The sequence below is a fragment of the Curcuma longa genome, chromosome 4, assembly GCF_044706935.1.
Source record: "Curcuma longa cultivar G26 ecotype Majalengka, Jawa Barat chromosome 4, ITB_CL_G26_1.1, whole genome shotgun sequence".
Lineage (NCBI taxonomy): Eukaryota > Viridiplantae > Streptophyta > Magnoliopsida > Zingiberales > Zingiberaceae > Curcuma > Curcuma longa.
The window spans coordinates 12,199,732-12,223,525 of record NC_133864.1 but is presented as its reverse complement, the minus strand read 5'-3'; the positions used below and the strand labels follow the sequence as shown (position 1 = coordinate 12,223,525).

General features: G+C 38.6%; 4 protein-coding genes across 8 annotated transcripts; 2 read left to right on the top strand and 2 right to left on the bottom strand.

Annotated features, from left to right (window-relative positions):
• The first annotated feature begins 554 nt into the window (after positions 1–554).
• LOC141826315 (ribonuclease TUDOR 1-like) lies at positions 555–11,014 on the top strand. 3 transcript variants are annotated; one of them, XM_074713557.1, is made up of 17 exons: positions 555–674; positions 1,330–1,494; positions 1,791–1,865; positions 1,945–2,058; positions 2,152–2,256; positions 3,346–3,552; positions 3,639–3,857; positions 3,934–4,041; positions 6,513–6,683; positions 6,773–6,970; positions 7,039–7,383; positions 7,466–7,696; positions 7,776–7,964; positions 8,041–8,118; positions 8,195–8,389; positions 9,789–10,166; positions 10,572–11,014. In XM_074713557.1, the coding sequence occupies exons 2-17, from the start codon at positions 1,345–1,347 to the stop codon at positions 10,761–10,763; spliced, it is 2,955 nt and encodes a 984-aa protein (XP_074569658.1). In that variant the 5' UTR covers positions 555–674; positions 1,330–1,344; the 3' UTR covers positions 10,764–11,014. The 3 variants fall into 3 exon arrangements, with proteins under 3 accessions (XP_074569658.1, XP_074569659.1, XP_074569657.1); XM_074713558.1 differs by lacking the exon at positions 555–674 and adding an exon at positions 744–1,048; XM_074713556.1 differs by lacking the exon at positions 555–674 and adding an exon at positions 747–848.
• Positions 11,015–11,406: 392 nt separating this feature from the next.
• LOC141825972 (uncharacterized) lies at positions 11,407–12,089 on the bottom strand. Its single transcript, XM_074713235.1, has 3 exons — positions 11,823–12,089; positions 11,650–11,725; positions 11,407–11,537 (listed from the first exon to the last, which is right to left on the bottom strand). The coding sequence occupies exons 1-3, from the start codon at positions 12,087–12,089 to the stop codon at positions 11,413–11,415; spliced, it is 468 nt and encodes a 155-aa protein (XP_074569336.1). The 3' UTR covers positions 11,407–11,412.
• A 4,440-nt stretch (positions 12,090–16,529) lies between these two features.
• On the top strand, positions 16,530–18,913 carry LOC141825978 (F-box/kelch-repeat protein At1g22040-like). Of its 3 annotated transcripts, none has more exons than XM_074713245.1 (2): positions 16,530–16,641; positions 17,042–18,913. In XM_074713245.1, exon 2 carries the CDS (start codon positions 17,089–17,091, stop codon positions 18,514–18,516), a length of 1,428 nt encoding a protein of 475 aa, XP_074569346.1. In that variant the 5' UTR covers positions 16,530–16,641; positions 17,042–17,088; the 3' UTR covers positions 18,517–18,913. The 3 variants fall into 3 exon arrangements, with proteins under 3 accessions (XP_074569346.1, XP_074569344.1, XP_074569345.1); XM_074713243.1 differs by having other exon boundaries at positions 16,530–16,672; XM_074713244.1 differs by having other exon boundaries at positions 16,530–16,672; positions 17,012–18,913.
• Positions 18,914–20,697: 1,784 nt separating this feature from the next.
• LOC141827622 (transcription termination factor MTERF8, chloroplastic-like) lies at positions 20,698–22,103 on the bottom strand. Its single transcript, XM_074714912.1, has one exon. It carries the CDS (start codon positions 22,101–22,103, stop codon positions 20,970–20,972), a length of 1,134 nt encoding a protein of 377 aa, XP_074571013.1. The 3' UTR covers positions 20,698–20,969.
• Positions 22,104–23,794: the final 1,691 nt, after the last annotated feature.

Below are 23,794 nucleotides of genomic sequence, written 5' to 3'. Positions count from 1 at the left end.
GGCTTTGTCAAGGAGGGGAATGGGGAAATTCAAAATAAAATATCAATATTTTATTATATTTAGTAGACATTATTCTGATGATAAATCTGGAGCACTATAAGGGAATTTTTGAGAAAAATAATTCTTTTTGATAAAAATAATTATAGAGGCTTCTTTTAGTCAATCTTAATTACAAAATGCATATTTTAATAAATTTATTTTTTAAAAAAATTATTTAAATTCTTATTATCGAGGTTATTTGGCCTGCATAAACATAGTTAACAATGGATTTTGTAAATAATATTAATTTTTATATTTTACTGAAATGTAGAAGGGAGAAAAATCTTTCTAAAACCTACCCCGCTCCACTAAGTGGGACAACGTCAAGTGGATTTCAAAAAGTTTGAGGGCTAAAGATAATTTATGCAAATTCTGGCTCGTAAAATGCAAAGAGTCTCGAAACTCTGGGGCAAAATGGCATTTCTCATTTTCAAGGTATGATTATGTAATTCAGATACGGAAGCTGGTATTTATCCAAATTTACGCGACTCGTCGCCATCTGCTCGATCGTAGCGGCGGAGTTCCCAGCGAGTCCTTCCCCTCGCGTCGAAGTTGGCGTTGCAAGCGTGAAGTAGCGTGTTGCAGAGGGAGTCCAGCTTCGATCGGGCTATTCCTATACGTGTCGATCGGTCAAGGTAGGCCTTTCCTTCGCAGATCCATTGCTAGATCCAACTTCTTTATGAGACAAGGACGCTTCTTTCAATTTTGATGGCGAAAATTGTTCGTTTTGACGGATGATGTCATGATCAGATTCGGTCTCGGATTATTGGATTTTTGGATCTGCTTTTCGTCCCATGGTGATGGTGACGGTGATCTAACACAATTGTTTTGTCAGATTGATTGTTGTGCTATTGACGTCTCCGAGATCTGTAAAAGATCATATCTTTGTGCATGTTTCGGCCTCTCATGCAGTGTTAATGATAAAAGAATTTTATTTTCGGTTGTTTTCTAAGCTTATAACTTTGTCATCGTGCTGTAGTTGAATAAACAAGCAAGGGATCTGCTTGAGGTGAGTAATTTGCTCAGTTGCTTAAACCGCGCACCATGATCTTCTCACTTGACATTTCTGAATTTTTTATCAGTTTTTTCTGTTTGTTTATCTGCCTTTTCTTCTTTTTTTTTTTTTTTTTTGTGAGAACTGAAATTGTTTTATGTCTCCTCGCAATGGCCTACAATTAGCAAAAATTTGAACACTGAAGCAAGGCGTGCATTTTACCAATAAATTGGTGACTTGTTATCTTGGTTACACAATCACTTTGCTTAACGTGACATTTCTTATACTCATTCTAGGCCTTATCTATCGGCATGGCGTCGACAGCTTTGTCAACAGGATGGTTAAGAGGGAAAGTCAAGGCTGTTCCCTCTGGGGACTGTCTGGTTATAATGGGAAGCGCAAAAGCAGACATCCCTCCTGAAAAGACCATCACCTTGTCTTCTCTGATAGCCCCTAGACTGGTAACCATGATTTGCTTGGCTCTGATACTCTTTGGATTTAGCAGTTGCATAAATCTTAGTTTCAATCACTTTTGTCCTTCAATATTTGCTACTCAGAAAACTTGCATTAAAATGTGCCATGTTTAGGAATTTATTTGATGGAGTGCCCTGTGTTGATATCATGTCTGATCTTCATATTTTTCTAAACTTTTTTTCTCGCTAATGCTATAAAAATTCATTTTGCTTAAAAAATGTTATTGGTCATGTGCACTATGAATTCTACTTGATGAAATATTTTGTGGCTGTGTATTAATTAGGCCCGTCGAGGAGGTGTTGATGAACCATTCGCATGGGAGAGCAGGGAATTTTTGAGAAAATATTGCATTGGGAAGGTTCTTATGTTTATTCATGAGTTTGAATGTTTGTACACCTTTGTCTTGGTCAGGCCTTCTAACAATCTTGATTCTTTAGGATGTGATGTTCAGGGTGGATTACACTGTTCCTTCAATTGGAAGAGAATTTGGTACTGTTTTCATGGGAGATAAGAATGTAGCATTTGAAGTTGTTTCTAAAGGATGGGCCAAAGTAAGAATAATTTCTGGGTATTCATTGATTAAATTAAAAAAGGAAAAAAACATTTCAATGGTGATATTTGATCGATGTTTTATTCACCATTAGGTAAGGGAGCAGGGCCAACAAAAAGGGGAAGTAAGTCCATACCTGGCAGATCTACAAAGTTTAGAAGAGCAAGCCAAACAACAAGGTGTAGGACGCTGGACAAAGGTTAGCACTCTTTTTCTAATGCATGTTACTGATTTTCTGAAAATCTTTTTCCTGTGCAAGGTGAAGTTCTATGTAATTTGGATTAAGCAGCTTTATATGTTTTGTTTTCAATATACAAAGGATGAATGTTGTTTATTATATGTGCTTCTTATTGTCATTAATGGCTGCTTGATGCATCCTATCTATGGCAAGTTGAAATTTCTTTATAGTCTAGGTTAGGATTCAATAATTTTGCAATATGGCTATTTTTTTATGCTATATTTGAACAAGACAAATATTAATAGTTTTAGAAATGTTTAAGAAATGACAAATAGGTCCAAAGCTCAATTAGAAACACAATTTCTAGGAGGCAAGTTGGGGTCATATTCAAAGGAAAGATGAAATTGCCATTTGATGCCAAATTAGCCATTTGAAACAATTTGTGATTAATGTTATAAGTATGTAATTGCTAGTTTTCAATGTTTGATCAACTCTTGAACTATGTTGGGTTCTGTTGAATGATCATGTAGTTGGCTGATTGACTAATAAGTGCCAATTTCAGAAACTAGCCTATATATAATAGACTTGTATGATTCATCGCTTAATTAAGTCTAAGCCGGTATATTTGTCTAAGAGATTTTAGTAGTCTTTTTTTGTCTAGATTTTTCCCAAGATCAAGCACATATATCAAAAGTTTTTCTTATTAAAATACAAATCCACTCCCTTTTCTCCTTTTCTATCAGTAATCCATTATTTTTTGTTCCTTTTTCTCCATTGAATGCTTTGAAGTTTTAATCGTGAAGATTTTATTCAATCCATTTTCCCATTTGAGCAATTACATTATTACCTTCCATAACAAGGCTTGGTCAACGTTAGCAATAGATTGTTGTGATCAAAACAGATTGCAAAGGTAACAAAGGTATGAAACTATAGGGCAAGAATGAGTGTCCCTGATGCATGGTAATTGCAAAAGTTTAAACCATTAGCATTAGGTTGTCTTTGAAACTTAGCTAATTGTAGAAGCCTGATAATTGCAAAGAAAATGGATAGAACATTACCATGATACATAAAAGGCTGGAAGAATGATATTTTTATGGCTATATCTTTTAGGAACCTGGTGCTTCAGAGTTAGCTGTAAGAACTCTACCACCTTCAGCCATTGGCGATCCTAGTAATTTGGATGCAATGGGATTACTCACGGCAAACAAGGGCAAACCTATGCATGGAATTGTTGAGCAGGTTCGCGATGGAAGCACTATCCGTGTCTACCTCCTTCCTGAATTCCAGTTTGTGCAAGTTTTTGTTGCGGGAATCCAGGTATGCTTACTTCAAATGAAATTGTGGCAGAAGTAAGTGTATATTACCCTTTCACTTTATGTAACAAAAAATGTCTTACAACATAGGCTCCTTCAATGGGAAGAAGGCCTGCTGTTAATGATGCAATTCCTGAGAATTCTATCATAGCTAATGAAACAAATGAAGAAATTGCTGGTGAAACTCAGCAGCCACTAACATCTGCGCAGAGGCTTGCAGCTTCTTCTCCATCACTTGCTGAAGTCGCACCAGATCCATTTGGGAGAGAAGCAAAGCATTTTACTGAAACTCGTGTTTTAAACAGAGAAGTATATTCCTTTCAATCTCAGAATATGAAGTTCCATATTTGGTTTAGTTTTTAACCTAAACCTTCAAACAATGCAGGTGAGAATTGTACTTGAAGGTGTAGATAAATTCAGCAATCTAATTGGCTCAGTTTATTATCCAGATGGTGATACTGCAAAAGATCTTGCCGTGGAGCTTGTCCAGAATGTATGTAGGCTTACATAGTTGTATAGCAAACATTGAATTGCTTCATATCAGAGCTTAAACGAAATCTGAATATGAGGTTTAGTTTTTCTTTTGTAGTTATATTATGAATGAAAATTGGAATGATTCTTGAGGAATCTGATTCCCTATCTAGCTATGAATCGTCAGATATGAATTTAGATTATGGCATTAAGGCTATATGAGTTTCTATGGTTATATTTGCAGGAAGTATTTAACAAACCCTAGATGTGACCTAAATGTTTTATTTGACTGAAGATAACATAAAATGGAAATTAAGAGAAATCAAATTTTATTAGTCAATATTTTGGATAGAAAAGTTGTGAACGAATGTAAAGAAGATAAGAAGAAAATGAGCACTCAATTGATAAATAACAAATACAGGTAATGTTTCTCAGCTTGTGATAAGTATACACAATTACCATGCTTGTATTCTAAAAAATTTACATATTGAATATTGGTACGGGTATTTCCATTTCCTAATAAATCATTTCAGGTTATCAAGTGTATTCCTCTGCAAGTCTTGTAAAAGGGAGCATTGCCGATTAAGTAGGTTAGTCAAGAAAGAGGGAAGGGCTCCACAGGAGAGGGAAAACTCCTCTTGCAAAAATAAAATGCTTCCCCAAAGGGGAAATTCCATTAACCTGATAAATTTATTCACTAACCCACCCTACCATATGATAGGATTTGAATGAATTACAGTTTGTACAATGTGTAATCTCTACCTCTCACCTACTTGCTTTTAGGTTTTTGCCTTTGACTTTCATCATATGAATATGGGCTTTTATTTTATTGCTTCGTAACAGCACCACACAATGCAATTCTCCCATTAGATCAACATCATCATTCAAGCATTGTGGTCGCAACTATTTGGGCTCAGTTACTTCCATTGAGTTCTATGTAATATTCAAATCAACTAAATCATCCTTTATTATATTAACTAAAGTTCTTTCATGTCACTCTACATACACACTCTATCCCTTACACATTCCACTCTAGTCTTCAACTCCTCAATTTATAGAAACTATTGGTCATATTTGAACATGCCCATATCATTTCAATGTATTTTCTCTCCTTTCATCTTCTCTTGGAACTAGATCTAATCACTCCTGTATAATAGTATAATGTCCCCATCACATCATTAGCAAAAATAAAAAAAGGAATATCTGTGTTGCAAAAGATACAAATCTGGTGCAACAATACTATCACGTTATATTGACTATTGAGTGAGTTTGTTTTTTCTGTTTATCAAAAAGTGAGTTTCAGTAGCGGAGATTGTGTTTCTTAGATATTATGTAAACCATTTTCAATTATATGAGTGCTTAATGTTGAATGTGGCTGTGTCAACTTGTAGCTTGCAATTACAAATGGACATGCTTTAAGGACACAATAAGAGAGTGAAGCTATAATTCCCACTTTCTTAATTTGTATTCAAGATTTAGACTTGCATCTTTAATATTTTATTTATTGCAATAAAAAATGAATTTATTAACTAAGTCAATATTGGATTCTTGTTGCTTTTATCTTGGGTGCAAAAGCCTACATTTAGTTTTTTCTTGATGTAAATTTTTTTTGTAATAAAGATAGGATGAATCTATTAATAAGTTAATATGCTATCATTATTCCTTTTATCATAGGAGAAAAAACCATTACATGAGGTGGTTGTAAGGCATTATGCTATGAGTTAGGAATTAAAGTACTCTATGGTATCTCTATGAGTTACTTTCCTTCTTTTTTATCTTCTCAAAATTGTAGATCAAGGCACGCAACCATGCTTTGCTCAAATGGTATCAAGGCCATGCTGGCACTCCTGCATGATGATTAGAAAGAGCACAGAATTCACTGAATGAGACACACACCCTCAGCATGAGATTCACCGATTGAGGCACTTGGTCGCCTTTTTCAACATCAAATGTAGCAGGGACTCTAATTATCCTTCCATCATTTGTACCTTATCCCTCATAGTTACTGTGCCTCAACTGTTGATCCACCAAGGCACGGATATCCTCTTTCCCTATGTTGTTTCCTCCTTATCATCCCCTTTGCACAAATCCGCCATCACTAAATCTGTGGCACTTTTTCCATACTTCCAACCCCAAACACCCAGACATAAACACAATACTCTTGTGGAGATTTTTCTAGCTGTTTTAAAGTTAAAAAAGGTTGTGGAGATTTAATTTTGAAGTAAATTGTCCAAGGTTCACAGAAAAGATACCCTGATAAAATTTTCTTTGTTCATCTTGTTTCCATCTTTGTCCTTGTATGTCACTTTGTTGTGGTAGCTGATCTGAGCATGAGTTCGATGAATATGCAGTTGTACATTTACACTTGAATAGGATGTTCCATTGAATATGCAGTTGTACATCTACACTTAGAATAGGATGTTCCAGGACATCTATTTTTGTGATTTTTTTGAGACATATTTATGTATGAAAATGGGTGTTCCTTCTCCATAGGGCTTTGCTAAGTATGTGGAATGGAGTGCAAACATGATGGAGAATGAAGCAAAACATAAACTAAAGGCTGCTGAGTTGCAAGCAAAGAAGGAACGGCTAAGAATCTGGACTAACTATGTTCCTCCAGCTTCAAATTCAAAGGCAATTCATGATCAAAATTTCACTGGAAAAGTATGTGTTTCTTCTAGGCATAGTTGAATTGATTTCCTAGCTTCTCTTATTGCTATATTTGAACTAATTATTTTTTTGATTATTTTTAGGTTGTAGAGGTTGTGAGCGGTGACTGCATTATTGTTGCTGATGATGCTGTTCCATATGGTAGCCCATTAGCTGAGCGTAGAGTCAATCTCTCAAGTATTAGAGCACCTAAGATGGGGAATCCAAGAAGAGATGAGAAACCAGCACCCTATGCCCGTGAAGCCAAGGAATTCTTGCGTACTCGTCTCATTGGCAATCAAGTATGAAATTTTTTATTGATATGATTAAAGTTATAATGGTAGTTATCCCATAATTCATGTCTTGTCAGGTAAATGTGTCAATGGAATACTCTAGGAAGGTAGGTTCAGCTGATGGAACCAATGCAGCAATGTCTAATTCAGCTGATTCTAGAGTAATGGATTTTGGGTCAGTCTTGCTCGTGAAGAGTGAAGCTGATGATACCACTTCTCCCTCAACTAATCAAGTCGGAATGAATGTTGCTGAGATGGTTGTTTCTCGTGGTTTTGCCACTGTTGTCAGACATCGAGATTTTGAAGAAAGGTCAAATTATTATGATGCCTTGCTGGCTGCTGAATCACGTGCAGTTAATTCAAGGAAGGGGATTCATTCTTCCAAAGACTCTCCAGTGATGCACATAACTGATTTGACTACAGTCAGTAGTTTAACCACATCTTGTCCATTTGTGTGTATAACTTTGCCATCACATTGTAGTTAAAAAAATGTTATCTTCACAGGCATCTGCGAAAAAAACTCGAGATTTTTTGCCTTTTCTGCAAAGGACCAAAAGGCACACTGCTGTCGTTGAGTATGTCCTCAGTGGTCATCGTTTTAAGTTATTGATTCCTAGGGAAACATGCACTATTGCCTTCTCATTTTCTGGCGTTCGCTGTCCTGGTCGAGAGGAGCCTTTTTCTGAGGATGCTATTGCTTTAATGAGAAGGAAAATATTGCAGCGTGATGTTGAGGTAACAATGGTTGATTTAGTTTTGTTTGAATGCAAACATTTCCATTAACATCAATTAATGTGATTGTGATGCTGGATAGATTGAGGTTGAAACAGTTGATAGGACTGGGACGTTTTTAGGTTCTCTGTGGTACTCTAGGACCAATGTGGCTGTTTCCCTTTTGGAAGCTGGTTTAGCAAGACTTCAAACTTCATTTAGTTCAGACAAGATACCAGATGCTCACCTCTTGGCTCAGGCTGAGGAGTCTGCAAAGCGCCAGAAGCTGAAGGTAGTTTAATCTTTTTCCTATTCAATTGTTGATCCTTCTTCCTGGAGGACTCATATGTGCTTGCTTTTCTTTGCAGATTTGGGAGAAATATGTTGAAGGACAAGAAGTTTTCAGTTCCCGCTCTGCTGAAGCAAAACATAAAGAAGTGCTGAAGGTGTTCCACACTAAAGTAATTTGATATTCTTAATTGATTTATTAAATAGAATGCTCATTATTATTGATAACCTCAGGTGGTAGTTACTGAAGTCCTTGGAGGTGGAAAATTCTATGTCCAAACAGTTGGTGATCAGAAGGTGACTGCCATTCAGCAGCAACTTGCTGCACTAAACATTAAGGAAGCTCCAGTAATTGGTTCTTTTAATCCTGCAAAGGGCGACATAGTCCTAGCTCAGTTCAGCATGGATAATTCTTGGAACAGAGCCATGGTATGGTTTAAATTCCACTTGCCTCTATCTGGACCCATTGCTATGTGGCTTTTTAGTTCGTTTCTAAGTGAGGATCTATTTTAAAGGGTGACAACCTTTATTTTTTTCCTTTTTCAAACTACATTTATCACTGTTACTAAAGTCGGTTCATTAAATTACATTAGCAAATCACCAAATATCTGATCTATATAGGTCAAAATGGAGTCCAGGTGACCACTGAAATAGGATAACTTCAGTTCAAAATAGAGTGTTCGTCAATCAGCTTAGCTTGCACTAATTGATGAGAAAAACGAAACCATCTCTAAAACTTCGTGGGGAATTGTCCAAGTAACTCTCTCCAAATTAATTTTCTAATGGAAAATCTGCTAGAAAAATTCATGATGCCCAACATAAAATTAGGCAGCAGACATTGTGGTAACTGATCCTTTCTGCAGTAATTATGTGTGTGCGCGCGCACGCGTGTGCGAGATTGTAGTGCCTCAAAGGATTTGTTTATAGGTTCCTGTATCTTTTGGATCCAGTGGAGGTTGCTTGTTTCATTCCCAATCCAGCAGTCATTTATGCAAGGTACTGAGTTAGATAGCTACAGTGTAATTATGCGTCTAGCTTTCCCTCTGGGGGTTGGGGAGTAATTTTATCGCAAATAACTGATTAGAGAGGTTTATCCTTTCCTCTTGCCATTACTGTCTAGAGTGTAGTGTAGGTTCTTGAATACCTTGTAGTTTGCAGGCTGACATTTACCTCTGAGTGTAAATGGAAAAACAAAACATATGCCATCTAGGATTAATCAGTTTCTCCTTGGTACATACTCCCTGAGTATTCTTTAGCTCTACTATATAAAGAAATGTCCTTCTCTATGGCCTATCATACTGGTGCTTCAAAAATCAAACTTAAGCCTTTTATCCCATAATTTAAGCCTTTTATTAGGGGAGGTGCCCATAATTTGGTTCAAGTTGAAAAACTAAACTGAACTGAACTAAAATTTTGGTTTAGTTTGGTTTCTTGACCAAATAGGTTCAGTCCAACACAAAATTTCATTTGATTTCAGTTTGAAAATTTGCAATAACAGAATTATATTTGAATATATGCAAATTTAGTTCAACTCGGGTTGAACCAAATTGAACTGACATTGTCAGTTTGATTTCAATTTAGTTTACATGCTTATTTGGTTTGGTTTGATTTCTAAAAAAATTGATATAGACAATTTTAATTTGTCTAATTTGGTTTGATATTGTTTGATTTGAACTAAATGGACATCTCTACATTTTTTTCAGAAGAATGCATCTGGGCCTGTTTGAATATGTCATTAAAGTTTGTTTAATTAGAATTGATATTTCATATTTCAGCTCTTATATACTCAAGAACATTCATTTATTCCAATTGTTTGGCACATATCTAGATTGTAAGTGGACCACGTGGAGCTGTGGAATCACCCAATGACAAATTTGAAGTTTTCTACATTGATTATGGAAACCGAGAATTTCTTCCATACAGCCGCTTACGACCTCTCGATCCCTCAGTATCAGCAGCTCCTGGCTTAGCACAGCTTTGTAGTCTTGCATACATAAAAGTACCTAATTTGGAAGATGATTTTGGTCAAGAAGCTGCAGAGTATTTAAGTGAGTTGACTTTGAACAATTCAAAAGAATTCAGAGCTATGATAGAAGAACAAGATACCTCTGGAGGGAAGTCAAAAGGACCTGGAAGCGGAATTGTCTTGATGGTGACACTCGTTGACACTGAAGGGGAACTCAGCATAAATGCTGCCATGCTTCAGGTTATAGCACATCTTTATTTTCAAATTACTTTAAGTCTTTCGTTTTTTAGCCAAAGTTGCTTAAGTCTGTCAGTTTCATTAAGTCTGTTACTTTGATTATATGAAGAAGCTCAACATTGGTGGCAAATGCCATTTGTCTTTTCAATTTTCAAGTTCTTAATTTCTGAAAACCAAAACCAAAATCAAAAAGAAAAAAAAGGGAAAAGCTTCCACAAACCAGGCACACCTACAGTCTTCTTCATTTGCCCTGAAGTCCTATTGTAAACATGAAATTATTATCCATTGGTGGATTCTTGCCTGTATAAAATACAATAATTTTGTACATGGTTGGTGAAGTTGTGATGGAATTTTGCATATTTTAGCTCTACTTTTGGGATTCTGATTTCTTAAACTAAATCAATGCAGGAAGGGCTTGCCAAGTTAGAAAGAAAGAAGAAATGGGACACCAGGGAAAGAAAGACAGCACTCGATACCTTGGAAGAATTCCAAGTGAAAGCAAAAAAGGAAAGACTGAACATTTGGCAGTATGGTGATGTCCAATCTGATGATGAAGAGTTAGCTCCTCCTCCTCCTGCTAGGAAAGCTGGAGGCCGCTGATGAAACAAACTGTTTGAGTTTAAAGGCTACTTAGAAGGATTACAAAATTTCATTCCATCATCTACCTCGCATCTCTTTTCGCAATTCTGTTTTTTTTTTTAACTTAAACTTCGAGGGAGACATTGTTTTAAGCGACCATCGAATAAGGCAATACCCATATCATAACTTCAATTTAGAATATGTACTCGCAGATGATGTTCAAACTCAGAGCTTGATGTTCAATTTAGAAACTCTTGAGTACTTAACCACTATGATTGTCAATATTGTAGTAATTAATCCCCTTCAACAGAGGTCCCTTGTTTGATCCAAGTCCCTTGTTTGATATGGATCTGTTAGCAAAGTGGTCCTGAAACAAGACAGTGGTCCTTCCAACTTTATAGCTTTAAACATAATAATCTCACAGCACATACAAGACCAAACAAAGGAAGGAATTAAGACAGTTTCAGATCAGTAATATACAGGAAATGAGAGGATTAGAAGCCCTTGGACTCGTAGCATATTAAAGACTAGTCGTAATAAAAATACTTATAATATTAGAACATAAAGGAGACGCTGACACGCAGAAGAAAAAGCATGATCTGTCTTATGATGCTCAAAAGTTCTTGCACTTTTGAGACTGATGCTCAAAAGTTCTTGTGTTGAGTTGAATTCATGAGCATGGCCAGAACTCGGCCCTTTTCACCTTTGATATGCTCTCCAGGACCCCCACAGGGGACACATGCCCCATCACTGTTACCCTCTTGGATTCCAGATCTATGCTGAAGGATGTCACACCTATCAGATTTATCATTTGTCAGAAATTTTCAGATTCTTAAAAAGAATAAATTATGCGATTTAATGAGATATGTATCAACATGGCAATGGAGACAAGCCCTTTAGCATTTACCTTCCATTTTGGAGAGATGTTTCCTCACTTTTCCTGCACATCCTTGGCAATGGATTGAAACTCTCATGACCACCACCTTTATGGTGCAAGTTGATTGAACAGTAGAAAACAGGTGAGAATATCAACAAAGAGGATTAGATTTTCTTTATTACAAGTTTTTTTTGGCTACTCACTTGCAAGACTTGGCCATTGGTTGTAGCAGCGGCGGCGGCGGCGGGCCGTAGCCGTGAGTCGGATCTTGGCTTCTTTGTGACCATCGGGAGGGTGACTGCCCGACTCCGGCTGCCAGAGCTGAGTCTCCGAGAGTCGACAAGACGGGAATACTTTAAGTCGACGAGCGCCCTGTCCGGCCCGCGCGGTAGTATCATCAGCAGGGGATCGCCGGGGATGCAAACCGCCGTCGAGGCCTGTGACCGGCAAAGAAATCCGCGGGCCTTCATGAGCGAGGGGGAGAGGAAGAGACTGACGGAAGCCGAAACAGAGGAGACCAAAAGGAGTGGAACTTTAAGAGAAGGAAAGAAAGCTTCTGGTGTTCCTGCCGAACTTTTAAGTTTGGCAGGTTACTGAGGTGGAAAGAACAAATGTTAAAGAGTTTTGAAGATGAGATAATTAATTTTATCGAATACTGATTTAAATCTTTATGGATAAAAGCTCTGCTGACAAATACCACACTGCAGTCTGCAGTAGGCAGTGGAAAGGTCGACGTTTCTCTGAGGCCAAAGGAATGAGTTCAAATAATGGCAATTATGATGGCCTAAGCATGTCCAGTGGAACACTGTAGTGTATGGAACGTGAAACAGCGTGCTTGGGAGAAGTGTAATTTGTGTAAAGTAAGTGCATGCATGCTTTTCAAACCTGTTTATTGGACAGGAAAACAAAGGGAGGAAAGAAGGAAAGAGGAGACAAAATTAAACAGTTGCAATAGATGAATGAACTTGCCATATGTGATTTGGAAGAGACTTGCGAAAGTTTACTCTTAGGTGAGTTGGTTACGACACAACAGAATTACAGAGCAATACCCGAAGCCAGACAATCTCTCCTGTCGTGACCAACTACAATTTCTCGATTTACCTCCTCACAAATGGTCATGGGGCGACCGTGTGGGGCCGCTAAGGTGGCGGATTCCACCTTTTACAGAAGAGATTGCGAAAGTCCATAGTTAAGTTGGTTATGATAGAGTAGACTTATTGAAGTGGATAAAAATTGAATCTCGATGAAGTCGAGGTAATATTCTCCTCCGTCGTGGTCAATTATAATTTCTCGACTTACCTCATCATAGATGGTTGTGAGACCGATCGTGTAGAACTACTGGGGTGGTGGATTCCACCTTTTACTGAAATGATGAAGGGATTGCGAAAGTTTGGAGCAGAGTTGGGCAAGAATCAAATCTCAGCGAAACTGAGACAATGTCATCCTCCGTTGTGGCCAACGCTTCTCGATTTACCTCTTCACAGATTGTCGTGGGACCGACTGTGTGGGGCCGCTAAAGTGACGGATTCCATCTTTTGCTAAAGGGACTGTGAAAGTTGCATAGTTGAATTGATTACGATACGACAGACTTATTGAAGTGGATAAGGGTTGAATCTCGACAAAGTCAGGCAATATCTTCTCCCGTCGTGGCTAATTATAATTTTCTAATTTATTTCCTCACAGATGATCATGGAACTGATTGTGTGGGACCGTTGGGGTGTGGATTTTACCTTTTGTTGAAGAAGGAATTGTGAAAATCGCTCTCGGAATATGATTGAGTTGGTTATTAAGGGATAGACTTGTTGAAGTAGGCAAGGATAAAATCTTGATGAAACTGAGCCCTCTCTTGTAGTGGTCAATTGTAATTTTTTATTTTACTTTCTCATAAATGATTGTGAAATTGATGGTATGAGATTGTTGGATGATGAATTTTATATTTTTGCTAGAGAAGAAGAAGGGACTGGGAAAGACTGGTCAAAAGACAAAAACTTAGAGAGAGAGAGATCGAGGATAGCGAAGGAGATAAGGATTCAGTTAAAGTTCAGTCCAATTAATGCTGCAAACAGAGGGAAAGATTCGTCAAGTGAAGACTGTGGGGGCGCCTGACGCATCACTGTGCCTTCTCCGTAAGTTTCCAAGTCTAATTCTGCTGCTGTTTTTTTTTCCCTTTCGTTTTTACTGCTGAATCAAAGATAAAAGCTTAACTTACATCAGTATTTGCATGCATCGGGTATTGTAGTTGGATAAAGAAAAAAAAATAAGCAAGAAATTTGCAAATATGAAGATTGAAGAGAATCTTGACCTAGTTTAGATCTTGGAGTTCATCCAAAATCCAAGGCTGAAGGCTGGAATGATTAGTTGGCAAACCACATTAAACAGTAGATATATTATTATTTTTACATGTTTTCTAAGAGCATCTTTCTAAACAGTAGATATTGAGAACAAATTTTTTTACATATACTTTCAAAGAAAAGATAAAATTAGTTAAAGAATGACTTTGTAATTTTGTAGTGAATTCCAAGCATAGATGTCACAATATATATATTCACTGCAAAAATTATCAAGTTGTTTGCCCATAGAATTGGCATTTTGGGTGGCAATGTGTTGGACCAGATTGGATGATCCATGGCTCTCATGTTGTTCACTCAATTGTAAAATTTTTTTTGTCAGTATACATACAAAGCCAAGATGCATGATGATTTTGTACCATTTGCATGCACATCACAGCTCCATGCAGCTATATATGTACAAACAATTCAATCTATAACGTTATTACAACAGAAATAACAGCAGCATAAGAGATCGAGAGGATTGAATTGTTAACATGGAAGATCTCTTTAGGGTGTGGTCAAATCAATGATGGGTCAATGGATATCACTGTCCAAAGGTTTAAGTCAAAGATAATAGCTAGGCAAAACAAACTGGTTGCTGATAATGATGAACCTGTAACTCTCAGTAATGCCTGCATAACCAATCTCGAGTCGAGTCTCACTCTCTGCAGCTCCAGCAATCAAAAGCTCCATCCTTCACACCTCCATCTTCAGGCAATGGTTGCTGCACCAGCTTACAGCCGTCACGCTGTACACTCTTCAGATCCAAGTTTGATTTTCGAGTCAAAGATTCCTCTACATTCTCTCCATTAGTGAATTTTTTCCCTGATCTATATTCTTCTTCCTCTTCTGCTACCACAGCTCTTGCATGGTACGCCATTGCACATGGATAAGCTCGGTCGTCTCATCAAACACAGCCACAATGCAGATCGAGTTTGTTTCCGTCTAGTCGTCAACAACGATGGACGATCCGGCAGATGGCAGGCTCAGTGCTTTATAATTACGCATTCTGAACGCTGAGGTCTGCCGGCCACCCGCCATGATGATTCATATGCACGATCACCCACGTTGCAATGCCAAGATGTACTAGCCTTGCTTGCTGCTGCTGCTGCTGCTGCATCCAGGCTGCAGCAGGGACCTCAAAGTGATCAGAGGGCCCCGCGTACGGGTGGTTGTCGTAGACCGGGGCCGCCGCTGCTGTTGTTTTTGGTGGCAATTGCCTAATTGGCTGCCTGCTCCGTCGCCGTCTAGCAGAGCACCAATCCTACGCGCCAGAAGAGTGAGCCCCCTGTCCACCACTATCCAACGTTTTAAATTTTTTATTTCATTAAAAAAATATCTGTAATTGAAATTAAAATTATAAATACTTAATAACTTAAAGCATCTTATCATTGTATCGTATATTATTTGTGAATTTTTTTATCTTATTAATTTTGAAATTGATTAATTTAAAGTTTATTTATCATTAAAATAAATTTAAAAATATAAAGTAACCCTGATACCATCGTAAATATTTTAAACACTATCAGGGATTTATTATTTGTGATAATCCCAGTTGGTCGTATTGACTCAATTTAATTGAATTGAACTGATCATCAGGATAAATCGGGAAGCGCACGTAGCGACCAATCCAGATGCCCAGCATCCTTTGATTGCGATCCCTATTTGGAGAAAAATTCCTGCAAATACGTCGTAGTTGGGGATCGAATCGCGGGTGCCTGAGTGACAACCTGGATGTCCTACCGCGGCACCATGGCCCCAGCCACAAACATCTATAAAAAATGAATTTTTTTATCATCATAAATAAATTTTGAAATTGATTAATTTGATCATATAATTTTTTTTATTTATCATCAAAATAAAATTAAAAATATCAAGTAATCCTAATACGGTTCACCATCATAAATATTTTACACTGTCAAGGATGTAGTTGAACCGAGCTGAGCCGAATAATAAGAGGCTCGAGCTCAAGCTCAGTTTATTTTTTCTAAGTTTGAATTCAATTTGAACTTTAATTCTTAAACTTAAACTCGATTCGTAATGAAATTAGTCCGTGAACGGCTTGAACTCGGTTCAAAAATGATTCGTTTTAAAGTTAAACGAGTTTAGTTCGAGTTCGAAAATAATTCATTTAAAAGTTAAATGAGTTTAATTTGAGCTTGGCTTGTTAATATATAATATTTATAATTCATGTAATATATATATACACGTTCGTGAATCTCTTAATGAATACGCTCGTAAACCTTTAAAAGAATATGTTCGCAAGCCAACGAATCAAATACTAATAAGTTTGAACTCGATTCGATAATATTTTCGAGTTTAAAATCTTAAATTTGGTCGAACTTAACTTGTTAGTTTTATTGAATGAACTCAAATAAATTTTTTTTTTAATCGAAACTAGAATAGATTCACGTGCAGCTTGACTCCCTTAAGCCCCTAAACACTGTGAGTGCACTCACAGATGAGGTCACTCGTGGCTAATCCCGAAGCAGCGACTTAAGTCACGGCAATGCCTAGCGAGAGCAGCCTATTCAATATAACTTCGAAGGTCGATGTTGCCACGTCTATTGTCACGTTCTCAAGTCGTGCTCGTTCAACCCGAGCAGCGAAACGGTTACGGCTCATCTTCGTCGCACGGCAAGGTAGACAGCGAAATGGGGAAAAAACTAAGGAAACGGGATAGCAGAGCAAGGTTCATTCCTTCCTCATCTCTCAAGAAATAGGTAGATCGTTTCTTGATTTGTTTCCATGCCTTTGTTCATGTTTTTTTCCCCAATTTTTTGACACTCTGGTTCGGTGTTTCTACAAGATACGGTACCTTTTCAATTTCGCTTCAATTATGAACCCATGCCCTTTGTATGCAGGAGTGCTTGGGGATTAGGGTTGTTAGGTTTCACTATAGGTAGATTGTTTTGGACTTTCTCTTCTTTTTGATAGTTCAAGAGAGGGTATCAGTTTGAGGGAAATTGTTTGATTTGGGATCGCTTCCGCTCTAGCTAGTCTATCTTTATTGAATCTTGTTGTTGTGTACTAATTTTGGTTGCTTGCTTTTGCCAAACTAGGGATTGAATAATTGTAAGATTTTGTTGTAGGCTTCCTATTCTTCCTCCAAGATTGATGAGATTTTAAGAGGGTCTTGATGGGGAATCTCTCAAGTGTGTTTGCCAGCAAGTCTATTTCAGTAGCTGAGAGTTGCAGCACATCCAATGGTGATTCAAACAAGAGGATGAGGATGTGCTGTTTCGATGACAAGCCAAGGCTGTTTGTTAGTCTTCCAGATGAAATCTCGATGCAAATACTTGCAAGATTGCCTAGAATTTACTACCTGAATGCTAAAATGGTTTCACGGAGTTGGAAGGTAGCAATCATGAGCGATGAGCTTTTTCAGACAAGGAGAGAACTGGGGGTGACTGAAGAATGGTTATATGTGATGACAAAGGCTGAAGCAGGCATGTTTTCTTGGCACGCATTGGACCCTCGTTTGAGTAGGTGGCAACGGTTGCCTCCAATGCCACATATTGTCAGTAAGGAATCAAAGAGGGGGTTACTTGGACTTAAAATGTCGAGTGCAGTGTGGTCTAGCATCAAACTTGCTGGTATCATAAGGAGTTGGCTTGGACAGAGGGATAGCTTGGATCAAATGCCCTTTTGTGGTTGTGCTGTTGGTAGTGTCAATGGTTGCCTCTATGTGTTAGGGGGATTTTCTCAAGACTCTGCGATCAATTGTGTCTGGAAATATGATCCGTGCCTTAACTTATGGCAGGAAGTTAGTTCCATGACTAGTGCTAGAGCTTTTTGTAAGACAGGCCTGTTAAACAGCAAACTCTATGTTGCAGGAGGGGTTATCAGGGGCAGAAATGGCTTAACTCCTTTACAAACAACTGAAGTCTTTGATCCTGTAACAGGTCTTTGGACTGAGTTGCCAGGCATGCCTTTTTTGCAAGCTCAAGTATTCCCTAATGTTTTATTAGCTGACATGTCGAAACCTATCGCAACTGGAATGGCTTCGTATAGGGGAAGATTATGTGTGCCTCAGAGCTTGTATTCCTGGCCCTTCTTTTTTGATATTGGCGGTGAGGTTTATGACCCAGAAACAAATTCTTGGTCAGAAATGACTCCTGGTATGGGTGATGGTTGGCCTACAAAGCAGGCAGGGACAAAGCTGGGTTGTGTCGTCAATGGAGATTTATATGCCTTGGATCCTTCTAGATACTTGGATAATGGAAAGATAAAGATGTATGATTACCAGGAGGATGTTTGGAGAGATGTTATAGAGAAGGTTCCAGTTCTTAATTTTATTGATTCTGAATCTCCATATTTGCTTGCTGGTTTTCTTGGGACCCTCCATGTTATTACAAAAGGTACCAACGACCATATTGTGATATTGGAGGCTGATATACAGAAATTTAAATGCTTAAATGTTTCAACTTCATCTAGTGCTTCAAGTGATTCCAGGAATGAAATCTCTGTTTCTTGGACAGAGAATGAACCTGAATTTTGGAAAGTGATTGCTTCTAAGGATTTTGGGACAGCAGAGCTTGTAAACTGTCAGGTCCTTGATATTTGACTTCTTTGGATCTAAATTGTTCCTTTTTTGTTGGGTACATCAGCAGCCGTGTTCAGGATGTAAATTCATTAAGAGATATATACTAACCTTTTGTCTGGTCTACAGAAATAAAATTCTTGGATTTTGTCAAAGGAATGAATTTCTGCAATCCAAAGAGGAGTCACCTCAAAACCTGGTGGATTCCATACTGATCAAGATATTACACCTTTCTTTCCTTATTCCAGCAGCAATGATGTGGGGTTCAAAGTGCTCTGTGCGATAGTATATATTATAGACTCGCTTACTTCGATATAACTTGTAGTTTATGCTCTTTCTTGTGGTTTGTGAATATTTTAGGTTATTTGACAGAATGTTTATCAATTGTGAAAGGTATTTATTATGTCTCTTCACCCTGTTATTTTCATGTTATCTTACATCTGTTTGTTAGTTATATTCATACACTTATACACACATTTCTAGGACACATATCCTTATTGTTTCATTTTTTACAGAATCACACTCGTTTCTGTAATGCTTTAAATGCTTGTAAAATTCTAATAGTCAGAAATGATCAAAACTATGTGATGGTGAGTGCCAAATTTCTGTGACTGAAAGTAGTCAGATATGCATGCAAGCAAAACATGAGCAATGAAATTCTATATTACTCGCTCTTGAGCATGACTATCTGGCATGGTATTCAACACATTATAAAAGTAGAAACACAAGGGCCAACTGGTCAAGAGGTTTAGGTGTTCAACACATTAAACCCTCCCAAAGGTTTGTGCTGTTTCAACACTACAAAGAGAGAAATCCAAGGACCTCAGTAGAAGAGATGAAATCTCATTTTTCTGGGTTCTAACACAATATCTTCAAGGCATACACGATTTTTTTTTCTTTTCTGACACTGCACATTGTCAAACCCTTGGCATCGTCTCCGTTATGTTGATTGCTGAAATGAATTTAACTAAAGACTATAGTGTTGTTTATCTGTCCATCTCTCTGATTGAATGCAAGTGCCCATTCCTCTGTATAAATCAAGAGAATATTCTACAATAGTTTCTGCAGGTGTGGAGTCAAGAGTCACACCCAAGCTTTATTGATGTGGTAAAAGCTGATAACGTTCACCTCAAGTACCCTTCAATATCGGTCCTATAATGATTTAAAAGGAGGTAAATCACGATTATCGAACAGTCTCTTAAGGTGGGAGAGATTTTATTCCCCGAGGGATTGTTCTCCAAGCTTTATTGATGCTTTCAAATAATGTGCAGGAGCAGATGATAAGGGTGGATATTAAACAGTTTGTTAGTAGATAAACTATAGTTCCTCTCGAATGGCAAGGCAGAATAGCATTTTTATTTCTTGGCTCATTTAATTTCCTAATAAACTGTAGCGCACATGAACTGTGCATGTGTCTGTTATCACATGCTTCTTAACAAAAGCCACCAAAAGTGAAACATCAGGGGAAATTCTATTGGAGTGTAGCCCTGGTAAGTCTTGTGCCTTTTTCAGTTCAAGGAACGTGATACTCCAAACAAGAGTAGTCCATCCTCTTCTACCCCATTGACCAGAAAAGCTATTGCAGTATGTCTTATTTTTTTGAAACAAACATGCAGGAATTGTCTAGGAGATTATTTAGTTTGTTCTTACTCTGATATGACTTGCTATTCAAATTATCAACTTGAGAATTGCTTTCTAGTTTAGGGGTCTTCATCCCCTGGTTCGTGCCTCGCTGGGTTGGTTGTCTAAGCTGCTTCTTAGTGTTTTGGGCAAGACAACCGTGAACGGTTGAGGCTATCTTGAAGAGGATGTAGGTAAGGCTTCATATCGAGCAACATATCTATTTGTTACATCACCTACTAGTAACTTGTACATCTGATTCATCATGTATGTATTTAGTTGGTGCTAGATGTATAGGTCTCAGGATTTGGTAGAAGAAATATTGAAGTGCTACATAATTCACAAGAGAATAAACTACAAAAATCACAAGAAAGAATCGAGTTACAACACCATTGCTACTGTTCTGCAAAAGGTGGAATCCGCCACCTTAGCGGTCCCATACCCCACGACCATTTGTGAGGATAAATCGAGAAACTATAGCTATTGTTCTACAAAAAGGATGAAACCTTTGTCTTAACTGCTCCACACGGTCGGCTTCACGTAACTAACTCAGCTATGTCCCGGGAAATACCATTGCTACTGGAACAATGAAAAAGAGGTTGAATGACTTGATTGATTTACATAGAGTGCAGCCGTCAATTTCCTAAAAGAAACAAGCTTTCTAAAACTCAATCAGAATGTTAAATGAAACTTTAGAAAACTTAGCAGCCTTCTCGTGTCTAGATGAACAATTTTAAGGATACAAAAAGCATATAAAAGCTATGATATTGGTTCAACATCACTGTTCATTCACTCGTGAAAGATCACGCCAATCTAAATCCTTGTTCTCTTTGCAGTTTTGACCATCCAACTACGATTCAGCTACAACAATTCTCAAAAATGTCAAGAAGTTTGGGGATTTTGTCTTTGTAAGGGAGAACAAACTTCTCCTGAAATTTTGGATGCGGCATTGAGAAGAACATATGGAGCTTGCCCTGCGAAGTCCATAACCGTTCCGATTCTAGTAAATTCATGACCTGAAACCGAGGAATTAACCTCGTTTTAAAACCCAATGATAAAATCTTCGGCCGGATAGCAATGTCGGACGGAGCAAGCCCAATATCCTTGACCAAAAATTCCATCTTTCTCTGCAAGAGCTCCGTGGAAGCTTGTAAAAAGTTTGGTTGTTTCTCGATTGCATTACAGAACTCGGATTTCGACCACCCAAAGCTGTTCATGAGCTTGAAGTGAGCCTCAACTTTCTCTCTGCTGACCCCAAGCAGAACGTCAAGGATCCAGAGGAAATTCTGGGAGCCCCTAGTAAATCCCATTCCCTCCGCTCTGTCTACCAGAGCCCGGAGCGAATCTGGATTTTGTACAATGAAGGTTGGGTGCATTTTGATGACAAGTGATGCCCTTTCGGGAGGAATACCACACTCATCCCGCAAGAAGTTCAGGTTAGGACGTACCACCTTCTCAATGCTGTTGCTGAAAAACCAACCGCGCTTCCTAAGATTCTTGAGGAGCAGCTCCCTTGATCCGAAGAGACTTTCCCATATATTCAATTTGGGGAGAAGCGTATGCTGGACGTTGCAGGCTATCACGGTTGGGTGCATCATAATGACATCGACGAGGTCGGATTCCGACAACCCCAGATCGCGTAAGCATTGGAACTTAGGGGCGAGCTTTGATTCCACATCCCAGCAGAGGAATCTTGGCTTGTAAGATATTATCTTCCTGAGGTTAGCGCCATCAATGCCCTGAGATCTGAAGAAGGCAATAACGGCGTCGGGCTTCTCGGTCGATTGGAGACGAGCGAGGGGCTTGGAGGCCTTGTTCGCCCCCTCGACGGAGAACCCGCATGAATTCACGAGGTACTCGACCACGAAGTGAGGATCGCCAGAATTGGTACCACCGCCGAGAAGCGGCGAGGAAGCGGAGGTGGCGAAGCGCACGCAATGGAGTCGGGACAAGCGGAGGACGGCATGTCGGCGAACGAAGCAGTGGAGCATCTTGGTAAGTGCAGATGAGGTTGATTTGACCGGACATATTAAACCAGTCTGGGCAGCAGGCTCGATAAGAACTGGGTCGGGTTGGGCCGGGCCGGACATCAGTTCAGTTTAAGCTCGTGGTCTAAGGATGTCGTGTTAGGCTGGTCCGAATTAGGTTCATTAAATTTATTTTTTTAATATTAAAAAAAATTAAGCTATTTTTTATTTGCTATAAAAATTAATAAAAATTTAAAGAGGTGCTTGATAGACAGGCTTAAGAGAGAGAAATGAAAATGAAATCTATTTGATTCTCGTTCTTATATGTTTAACAATAGACGAGAATGAAAATGATATCTCTAATTTCATAACCGCGCCCATCTCCTACTCGCGATTTCTTCCCCGCCGCGATTCTTCCTTTCTTCTTCCCCACCCGCGAGCCTCCCTTCCTGATCCCTAGCGTTCTCCCGAGCCCCCTTCCCGATCTCTCGTTCTCCCTCCTCGTCTTCTTCTTCGATCCGCGAGGGTTTCTCTGAGGTCTCCACTCTCCTCCACGATCTGCAGCTATCCATTCCTTTACGCCTCGCCTCATCGACCCAGCTGCCGAGCAGCAAAGTTGCCGCTTCTTCCCCATTTGTGAGCAGAAGCAAGAAGGGACGCGGTTTCCTCCCCTTTCATGTTCGCGAACAGAAGTCCGCAGTGGTGGAGTTTTTTCTCCCTCTTCTCACTCGGCACCAGCCTCCGCAAGCCACTGCTTGGTGGCCTCTTCTCATCCGCGGGCGAACAGTAGACGAGGGCGAGGGCGAGCAGCATTACTTCACCTGAGGTAGGCGTAACAGCAATTATATTCGTTTTTTTTTTGTGTTCGATTGCTTTGTATTAGAGTTTTCCCTCATCGATCAGAATGGCACCCTTCTCGATTTAGAACAACAGTTGCAAAGATAGTATTTTTAACTTGAAATTATTGGCATAAACGAGTACGAAAATAGAATCTTTACCAGGAACATTTCTAATTAAGTTGGCTGGAAATGCCCAATATTGGTTAGATTCCCAATTACATGAAAGGGGCACAGGGAAAAGAGATTCAAAATAGATTTTTCTGTAGTAAAATAATATCAAATAAAATTTAATGGATGTGCCTTGTTTGTCGAATAAAAACAAGAGATTCCCAATTATGCCTTTTGTACGTTGACTCTTTAGCCAAGAGATTGTAGAGAACCTTCTTAGGGTGAGATTTGCAGGTGTGAGTTTAAATATTCTCAACACCTAACTTAAGATCATAAATGTCATTACAAGCTGCTTGAAGCTGAAGAGAGTTAGGTACTGCCGATATTTAACTGGTCGTCTTGAGCACTGTTACGAGATATTTGGGCCTCAGGACAGTTAGGTTATTTCAACACCTAACTGGAGACATATATGAGGCATGTGATGGTTAAGTACCATAAACACTTAACTAGATATCACGTGCATCATTGGGAGATATATGAGTTTATGACTGTTAAGCATGCTGACTTTAATGAGAGGCCTATAGAGTTCTGACCTTATGCTGAATCTGCTCCTTTGGTTGACATGGGAGTCACACCTGACTAGCCACCCACACGTATTGAGTTTGTGGTGTTTACATGGACATACATAACCCTTGCATATTTTAGAGATGAATAAATGAAGAGGGAATGGTATACTTGCAGACGTCCCTTTTTCTCCTTCACTGATGT

Bases quoted from the DNA above. Each gene is read 5' to 3' on its own strand.
- LOC141826315 (XM_074713556.1), top strand. The intron at 6,684-6,772 runs GTATGTGTTTCT...GATTATTTTTAG, and splicing joins ATCAAAATTTCACTGGAAAA to GTTGTAGAGGTTGTGAGCGG. The intron at 6,971-7,038 runs GTATGAAATTTT...ATGTCTTGTCAG, and splicing joins CTCGTCTCATTGGCAATCAA to GTAAATGTGTCAATGGAATA.
- LOC141825972 (XM_074713235.1), bottom strand. From the start codon at position 12,089: ATGAAGGCCCGCGGATTTCTTTGCCGGTCACAGGCCTCGACGGCGGTT. The intron at 11,726-11,822 runs GTGAGTAGCCAA...TGCACCATAAAG, and splicing joins CCAATGGCCAAGTCTTGCAA to GTGGTGGTCATGAGAGTTTC. The intron at 11,538-11,649 runs GTAAATGCTAAA...TAAATCTGATAG, and splicing joins ACATCTCTCCAAAATGGAAG to GTGTGACATCCTTCAGCATA.
- LOC141825978 (XM_074713245.1), top strand. From the start codon at position 17,089: ATGGGGAATCTCTCAAGTGTGTTTGCCAGCAAGTCTATTTCAGTAGCT.
- LOC141827622 (XM_074714912.1), bottom strand. From the start codon at position 22,103: ATGCTCCACTGCTTCGTTCGCCGACATGCCGTCCTCCGCTTGTCCCGA.